This window comes from Sceloporus occidentalis, unplaced genomic scaffold (genome assembly GCF_023333645.1).
Source record: "Sceloporus occidentalis isolate IW3139 unplaced genomic scaffold, rSceOcc1.0.p SCAF_9, whole genome shotgun sequence".
Lineage (NCBI taxonomy): Eukaryota > Metazoa > Chordata > Lepidosauria > Squamata > Phrynosomatidae > Sceloporus > Sceloporus occidentalis.
Genome location: NW_028316989.1, coordinates 49112514 through 49121472, shown reverse-complemented (window position 1 = coordinate 49121472; position 8959 = coordinate 49112514). Strand labels below are relative to the sequence as shown.

At 50.3% G+C, this 8959-nt stretch overlaps 1 protein-coding gene across 2 annotated transcripts in view; it reads left to right on the top strand.

Annotated features, from left to right (window-relative positions):
- The first annotated feature begins 4224 nt into the window (after positions 1-4224).
- Positions 4225-8959, top strand: part of UACA (uveal autoantigen with coiled-coil domains and ankyrin repeats) — a 38416-nt gene continuing 33681 nt past the window's right edge. For both annotated transcript variants that reach the window (XM_089539348.1, XM_089539346.1), the window contains exon 1: positions 4225-4342. In XM_089539348.1, the coding sequence (XP_089395474.1) occupies positions 4265-4342 (78 nt within the window). In that variant the 5' untranslated portion in view covers positions 4225-4264. The remainder of the gene's footprint in view (positions 4343-8959) is intronic.

The following is an 8959-nucleotide window of genomic DNA, read 5'->3' as shown; positions in this document are numbered from 1 at the left end:
AAGCAGCAGGCGACTGAGGGGCCAACCGTGGCAATCCAAGGGCTGCATCTAAAAGACCCCTTCCTCCTTCACGCTCATCGGAGTTCAAAGATGGCCTCTTTCTGGGTGAGGCTCTTCTCTTTCCTTCCCTATATCCTGATGACGCTCATGACAACTTTTGGGTTGAAGTTTTAGTTTAGAGTGTGATGTTGACTTGGCCTTTTGGAAGAGCTACATGATCTTACATATCATTGGATGTGGAAAAGTTGCCTTACTTTATTTCAATGAGACGATTTTTAAAAGCAAAAATCAGTCTGGCTGGCTGACTTTATATCTCATGCTGCGTCTAGAAAGGTGGCTTTGAAATTTAAGAGCAAAGGAATTGATCTGTTCCAGCTCTTAAGATTCTATGACTTGATGGTTATTTGACTGCAGTAGAAGTAATAATGGTGATGATGATGGATTTCTGCCTAATAGGTTACATCAGGGGTGGGCAACCAAATGGCAGCTGGGGCCAGTCCATTCTCATCCCTCACAAGCAAGATTCGGTTTTCCTCTGCAGTCTCTATTGTATCACTTTCTCCCACCATTTTGAGAGGGACTGCAGAGGAAAACCGAGGTAATTGGGTGTAGTAGAACAAAGAAAACCCTGTGATAGGTTTGCATAGGGTCAGCATAAATCGGAAGCAATTTGAAAGTATACAGCAACAACAAAAGCTGTACAGAAGGAGACACCCGTAACCCATTCCTGAATGCCATATACTTCAAAAACCATCCACTTATGGTGACCCCAGAATTTCATAGAGCTTTCCTAGGCAAGCGGTGCTTTTGCCACTTCCTTCCTGAAATATAGCCTATAGCACCTGGTATTAGTTGGCGATCTCCTCCTATCCAAGTACTAACCAGGGCTGACCTGCTTAGCCATTATAATATTCTGTGTTGCATTATCTGCTCAGAGGGTGATCGGCTCAGAAGAAGATGGCAAAGGGCTTAAGCAAAGTCATCTTTGGGACAAACTGAGCAGAGAAGGTTGTAGCATGATCCCTCTGCATAACATTTTTGCACTCTTCTCATGCCACTTTTCATAATAGTTAATATTGTTTTCATCTTGCGTCAAGCAGTGCTTGAATCATTCCGGCTGAATTAAAAGTGCGAGACTTGCAAGAAATGTGCCCAGAGCAAGGCAAGGATGCCTCATCTCCGCTTGGGTTTGTCGCCTCTCCAGAGCCAGTGGCGAGGACAATTAGAAAGAATGCTGACAGGGAAGGGAGTGAACCTCAGTGGGAAAAGCCATTTCATCAGCAGGTTTGCAGGAGCCCACTTTTGTGTCCAGCCCTGCTGAGGCAATCCTTTCACTAACACAATGCAACTAGAAAGCAGCACGAGAAGGATGTAAAAATAGTATGCAGAGGGATCACGCTACAACTTTCTTCGCTCAGTTTGTCCCAAAGGTGCTGCAAGATCTCTTTGAATACTGATATTCCAGACTGACATGGCGAGGTCTTTGCAAAAATAGTGGCACACATGGTAGTGCCTTCTCAGCGGTTGGAAAGCGCAGCTCCTAGTCTGGCCAGTCACTTGTCCAGCGGGGGGTCAGCCCTCTCTGTCTGTCTCCACCTACAAGGTGGCTGGAGAGTCGGTTGGCCTTTGTGCAATGGATGAACTTAAGGCCTCTGAGCCTGGCACAGCTGTGGGATCCAGAAAAATAACACTGGTGTATAGTTACATTATGCTAAAAGCGTATGAAGTCTTGGCCTATGATTCTGAAGTGGATTGGATTTAGATGGCGCAAGAGTTTGCATATCTGGCTGTTTTATCTTGCTTGCCTTCAGGTTTATCAGGAAGGCTGAAGATGCAGCTTTCTGAAAAGTCTCTTATCAAAATCTAAATATTCCAAACAGTTTCAGTTTTGGGAAAACAGTTTCTCAAATGATTTTTCATTTTGCGGGACGTTGGATTAACTAAGTCGGGTACGTTGCCAAAGCAAAAATGTTGTGCCAGAAACCCACCAGGTGGTAGCGCTGTGCGTAATGCAAAGAGCTTTAGAGTTTAGATGATTAAATTCAACCATTAATTCGAGGAAGGGGTTGTCTCTCCCTTGTTCCGAATTCGGAAAGCTGAAACATTTTCATGGGTGGCTGAGTCAGGGACACTTTTGTTTTTTGATATTTCAGTGTACACAAACTTTGTTTCATGCACAAAATTAAAACATTAACTCCAGATTATGTGCAGATGGTCTATATGAGGATGGCAGGGAGGTGGGCTACCTTCTTACTGGGCTCGACCCTTGGTGGCCCATTACTGCCAGCTCCGACTGGCATCCAGAGCTCTTTTTGGGCTTCCTTTTGGATCAGAGCCTTTCCTAGCTGCTAAGTAGATGCAACCCAGCGCAGCTTGCAAAATAGGACGAAGTCAGGGGTAGGGTCCTTGACTGTGAGCACAGTCTGGCCCTAAAGTCTTTCTTTCTTTCCAGTGTGCTTTGGGCCCCAGTTCTGCTCTCCTCCAAGCCCAGAGCGCAAGGGCCGTTTCCTCCGCAGACGCTGGAAGCTCCCTTCCAAATTCCAGGCCTTTCTAACTTAGGCGCAGACGCAGGCTGGGTTTTCCAAGGCAGACCTCATCCGACGGGAGACACTTTGGCCCCCAAAGGAGGATGCCTGGGATGGTTGTCGTTGTGCATCACCCGGCAGGTTAGGTAGCCGCGCATCATGCGCTGCCTTATTTGTATCTGTTTGGTGATGGGGATGCCGGATCAAGCGAGGAAAGACAAACACTGCCAGGGACCGGAGAGAGCCGTCTGGTATGTTCTTGATGTTGCCCTTTTCCTCCCCAACTACAAATAGCCCCTTGGGAAGAAGAAGGCGGCCCAGGGCCTCTCAGTCCCCCTCCGTTCCTTTGGTTGGTGCTACTTTTAAAAGGATAAATATCACGTCTGTAACCTCCTGTAATTTTAGGTCACCCGCAGGCATGGCCCGCATTCCTTGCGCGGAGGGCTCCCTTCGCAGCAGGTATAAATTTAGATGCATTATTTTCAGGTTGCGCCGTCTCTCTTGGGATGCTGTTGAAGGAGCTTTTTGCGCTCGCTTGCGGCTCAGAGGGAGAAAGGGCTTTCGGAGGAGTCTGTGAACTTTGCAGCGCTTCACATAAATGCTTAAGGTGGCAATGCCTCAGCTCAGCAAAAAGGGAGTTCAGTCACATCCAAAGGAGGATACCTTTATGGGGCCAACCAAAATGCACCATTATAGGCTGCAAGCTTTCAAAGTCACACTGGCTTCTTCTTTGACAGGAAAAGAGGTGTTAGTCCTAGGCCTAGGTTTTCTGTTTCTGGTCTCAGGGTTTTCTAGGCGACAACTCCCAGAATCCATCACAGTCCCTGGGATGATGGGAGTTGTAGTCCAACCCCAACCTTCCCAGCTCTCCAAATGCATTATTATTACTATTATTAATTCCATGTATATCCCATGTGTCTCTAAGTACAGGATTCAAGTCAGATGATAACATTTATTTACATCAACACAACACCCCTGAAATTTGAGGGAGGGGAATGTTTCCTGGACTACAACTCCCAGAGCCCCTCACAGTCCCTAGGATGCTGGGAGTTGTAGTCCAATCTCCAAAAAGTATTATTTTTTAATATTTATGTGTACTCCACACTTTTCTCAACCCAGGGCCATGACTACATGCTCCTTTACGTCAACACAACACACAACCCTGCCCAAAATTTTGACATAGAGGAACCTGTTAAGGACTACAACTCCCAGAACCCACCACATTCCCTGTGATGCTGGGAGTTGCAGTCCTGGAAAGCAACTCTAAGGGCCGTGTGGCCACCCAAAAGGGCCCTGCTTGCCTTGGGATCCCTCAAATAGTCAGAAATGCTATCTTTCCCTCCCTCCGCAAACCAGGCACCCCTTTGAGAAACTCATCCCAAACTGAGGCGCGCTGCTGAGCGGCGCTCCTTTTAAACCCTCGGCTGCGGCCGGCTCCGCCCAGGAGGCGTGGCTACCGTAACCCCGCCCCCGCCCCCTCAGGTGAGGCGAGAAGAGGCTTATTCCTCGCCTCAGAGAGAGAGAGAGAGAGAGAGAGAGAGAGAGAGAGCGGGAGGAAGTCCCGCCCTCCGAACGCCGATAGCGTCCCTGATTGGCTGAGACGGTCTCCTCGGAGCGCCTCCTATTGGCCAAGGGGACGGATAGGCGGAAGGAGGCGCGGCCGCCTCAGGAGGCGCGGCGGCCGTTTTGGCTCCTCAAGATAGAACGGAGCGGCGGCGGCGAAGAGGGCAGAGGCCGCCATGAAGAGCCTCAAGTCCCGGCTGAGGAAGCAGGAAGGGGCGGCCGGAGGAGGCAGCGGAAGCGGAAGCGGAGGAGGGGTGAGTGGGGAATTTGGGGGGCCCTCAGGGAGGCCCCGAAGGGAGCCCCGCCTCCCCAGAGGGCCCCATAAAGGAGGGCTGGGCTGCAGGTCGTCTCCCCTCATTGGGGGATTGGGAGCCCTGGAGATGAAGGAAGAGGCGGGCCTCCCAGAGGGGCCTTTTGGGGGGGTCGAATGCCTCCCCTCCGGCCAGAATTGGGGAGCCCCCTGTTTGCCCGAGGATGTCCCTGACAGACCGGAGGGCTCTCCCCTCTTTGGGCTGCCCCTGGGGCTTTTGGGGGGCGCTCTGCCCTCCGAGGGGGAAGGTGGGGCTCCAAGGTCCCCAGCGATGCTGCTGAAGCTGGCGCTCTCTGCAGGCCGCCTTTCTGGCCGGGCGGGGGAGGGTCACAGGGGCCCAGCCCCCTTCTGCCATGCAGCAACTCCCGCCCGAGGCCCTCCCTCCGAGCTGCCCATGGCCCAGCCATGGGGGCTTCGCCATTGCCACTCCAAAGGCATGGCCGAGTGGGGCGGGAAGGGGGCCCAGAGGACGGGGCGGGGGTTGCAGCGATGCCTACAGGCCCAGCATCCCTTCCTCCAGCCTCCTGGGGCTTTGGGGGGCTCTAGAAGAAGGCCATCGGAGGCTTTGGCATCTCCAGCCACAGCCGCATCGTCTGCAGATGCCACCGATGCTGCTGCTCGCAGAACGGCAGGAAGAAACTCTTCTGGAACACGGCATTCCCAGAGGCCCCCCCCCCAAACCCCACAGGAATCTATGGAGGCCAGACAGGAAAGCCTTGGACCCTTTGCTTTGTGTGTGTGTCTTTTGGGGGGGGGGGGTTGAGGGAGGCGCCTCAGAAATGACTGGAAGTCCCACAATAACACCAAAGGCTAATAATCAGATTCCCAGTCCAGAAGGTTCAGGAGTGATGCCTTCCTTCCTTCCTTCTTCTCAACCCTACCCTACATTTCCTTCCCTCCTTTCTGACCTTCCTTCTTCCCAACCCTATCCTACCCTACCTTCTGTCCTTCCTTTCTTCTTCCCAACCCTACCTTACCCTTCCTTCCATCCATCCATCCATCCATCCTTCCCTTCTGTCCTTCATTCCGTGCCCTACCCTATCCTACCCTCCCTCCCTCCCTTCCGTCCTTCCTCTTTCCCTGCTTCCTGGCTGGCAATCTCACCTCCCTTGCCCTGGCATACTCTGCCAGGGTGCCAGGGAAGGCGAGCTGAGCCTGGCCTGAGTCCCTAAATGTGTCTCTCTCCCTGAGCCACAGAGCCATAGGAACCCCAGAGGACACCGTTCTGTGGACGGACGGACAGACGGACGGAGGCTTGGAGGCTGGGCTGGAGCTGAAGCCTGTTGGAAAGAACAAAAAGCTCCCCAGGGGAAGCGGTTCTTTTGTGGCCGTTGCCTGGGAAAGGGCTCTCTTGCATTGTGGCCAGTTCTGCTCCACAGCCCATTGGCTTGTTTGTGAGGTTGGCTTCACACGAATACAGCCTCCTCACCAAGGCATCCCAACTAGAATGCAAGTACACAGGAACAGATTCAGTTGCTTCCTGACAGAGATGCTGCCAAGCGTGGCAGCCGGAGGGTGACAAGGGGAGCAGATAACTTTAAAACTAGAGGGAAATGGCACCTTGTATCTGCCAGAATATACCAGTTGACTCCCTGGCATATCTGCTTTTTCTTAACACAAGTGAGAGATGGGGCTTTGAAGAGGCTGGTTGAGCTTTAGTCGAGTAGGTCCAGAGCCTGAAAAATAAAAGGGCCTTTTGGTCTAGAATCCAAATTTGAGTTTTCTAAGCTCTGGTTAAGGCTCACCTGCATTGCCAGTACATATGCGTATACATGTGCTTTTGTGCATATATGACTTTGATGACTATGGCAAGACCTTGGAAAGCTTCACTAGATAAGTTGGCTGTTCTCCGAATGAGAGAGTCTCAGATCCCTGGTCGTCAACAGCAAATCCTTTCAAGGGGTCTGTCCATCTCTGATAAGGTCTTCTTCTTTTCCTCCTTCCTTTTTGTTGCTGTTGTTGGTGTGTCTTTCAGTTATTTCTGACTTGTGGTGAATCTGTCACAGGGTTTTCTTGCCATGGTTTGTTCAGAGGTGGGCTGCTTTTGCCGCCTCTGAGGCTGAGAGAGTATGACTTGCCCAAGATGGCCCACTGGGCTTTCATGGACGAGTGGGGATTTCAAACATGGTCTCCCTCTTTACCAAGCATGGTTGGCCATTTCCTTAGGGCCATATCCCCTCACCATATGTCCAAAGCATGGTGGCCTTTGCTAGGTTTTCTGTCTTGACCTGATGTGCCAAGAGGGGTGGAGAGGATGCGCTCTTTCGCCAGAAGAGTGAAGCTTCCTTCCATTCCTCTCAGGCAAGTGCAGGGAGAGCTCTGCCATGAGGACTATGTTGGGGGTCTGAGAAGCAAGCGATAAAGAAGGGGCTTGTAGCCTTTCACTGGATATAGCCTGAGTTGTTTAGCAGCCCCAGCCAGTTGTTCTTTCATTGTTCGCTCAAGTTCCATAACTTTTGGGCGCACCTGCCTTTCTGACACTCCTGTTTCCAGTATGGCTGGTTATCTTGTCATCTTGTCAACACCCGCAGCCTTTCATGGCTCCTGTTGGTATCATTGCCTGTGACTAAAATCCTCCTAGACTGCTTGGGATTCCTGTTTGGTCGTCTTTCGCTTGTCCCCTGAGGAAGGTTTTCAAGCATCGCTGGGTAAACGTGAGGCTGGAGCTTCAGTTGCTACTTGTCACTTTACAGCCTTGCAGCTCTGTTGCTTGTGTGCTGTCAGGCATTGTGCAGAATGGGGCCTCACTTCTCTTTCTTCTCATATGTGTGTGTGTGTGGATATATTTGATTTGGTTGGGACAGCACAGCCAGTCTTCTTGCAAAAGGACAGCCAAGCCTTTCCCTTGTGAAAAGAGGCTACGTGGAAATGAATGGTGATATGTAGTGACCAGTGTTACCTGATTTGAACTGTTTCTTTCCCGCTTTATTGCAGCACAGAAGGAGAGGGGAACTGTTTTGAGTCCTGTGTAACTGCTTGGGGTCCGTGTGACAGCCATGGCAGAACTTGGGATGTGTCTAAGCTTACTTGCTTGTTTGCTCTCCTGATCGTAGGAAGGCTTGGAGATTTGGGAAGGGAGCAGACTGTTGCCTGCGCTGCCAGCCTCAACAGCCCTGTTTTTCTTGCCTGTTAGCATCTTGCAGAAACCTCTCCTCTCTCTTATCTCCCCTGCTGGGATAATTGCTGAAATGTAGGAGCCGGGAAGGAGGCTTTGCAGTGGGAGGCAGGGCTTGGAGGTCCTACCCCTCGGACTAGTAGGACAGAGATGACCCCCCCCCCCCGCCTTTGTTGCATGCTGGAAGTAAAAGTAGTAATGGGAACACTTGTGGTTGCCATGTCCTTGAGGTCATTTCAGACTTGTGGTGATTGTCAGGTGAACATTACACAGTTTTCTTGGCAAGATCTCTTCATAGAAGGTTTATCCTTGCTTTCCCCAGTGGGTTTCCATGGCCAAGCAGAGATTCAAACCTTGGTCTCCAGAGTTATAGTCCAACAGTCCAACTACTACAACATGCTGCCCCTCTAATGGGAACCCTTGCCATTGGAGTAACTGTGTGACCTGCAAAAACAGCAGCAGAGCTGAGCATATTAGCTCATGGCTCTACCTGCAGGTTTAACTGTTTCCGTTAGTCATCCCTGTTATAGTAGCCCTCTGCTCTTGGCCAAGCCTTTAGGGGAAGGTGATGAATTTTTTGGACATGTTATTAAAACAAAGCAGTGATTTAGATGTTAACTACTGTAATAATGTTAGAGATACATTCTATGTTTCATTCTCAAACATCCTGTATTGTCTTGAGCAGAAACCAATTCTGACCCATCTTTAGAGGATGCTGTGTTTATACTGACTGGCATGTTGCCTTTTAAAAACGTTAACAGATGTTTAACATAAGTGTGTCTTGAGTATGTGACGACATGTTCAGCTCTTGCAGACTTCAAACATGTGTATGTGTACGTGGCCAAAATACAATGAACTGATTTCTAAATCAATTTGGAGTTTGTTTCTGCATGGGGCCTTGCAGAGAGAGCAACATCTGCTGCTCAGTTCATAGAGGACCAGAGCCACCAGGAGCAGAAGAGTGTCTCTGCCCTGCTTCTGTGGGAGCTTGCCATCCTATTGATCAGATTCCAGCTACCTGAACCTTTGCCTCTGCTCTGATCTGGACCCTGCTGACCGGCAGCTTGCATCAGCATTTAGGAGAACTGGGCCAGACTGAAGCCAGCAGGATGCCAATGGCCAGAGTAGCTGTCTCCTGTCTGTAGCTTTGGGGAAATGCAAGAACAAAGCACCATGGTTTTGCCGCTCGCTCCTTCGGAAATCGAGATTGAAAGCAACATTTTAAATCATAAGATTTAAAAAATAACCTTGAAAATAAACAACTGTTACTTCTTTTAAAGGGCTAAAGAGCTGAAGGCACCAGATCCTGTTTGACCTTGGAGGCAGGGCCAGTTAGTCCTTGGATGGGAGACCACCAATGAAGACCAGCTGTTATGGGCTCTCTTTCAGAGGAAACCTCATTTGAGGATTCCTTGCTTAAAGAAAACCTATGAAATTAATGGGATT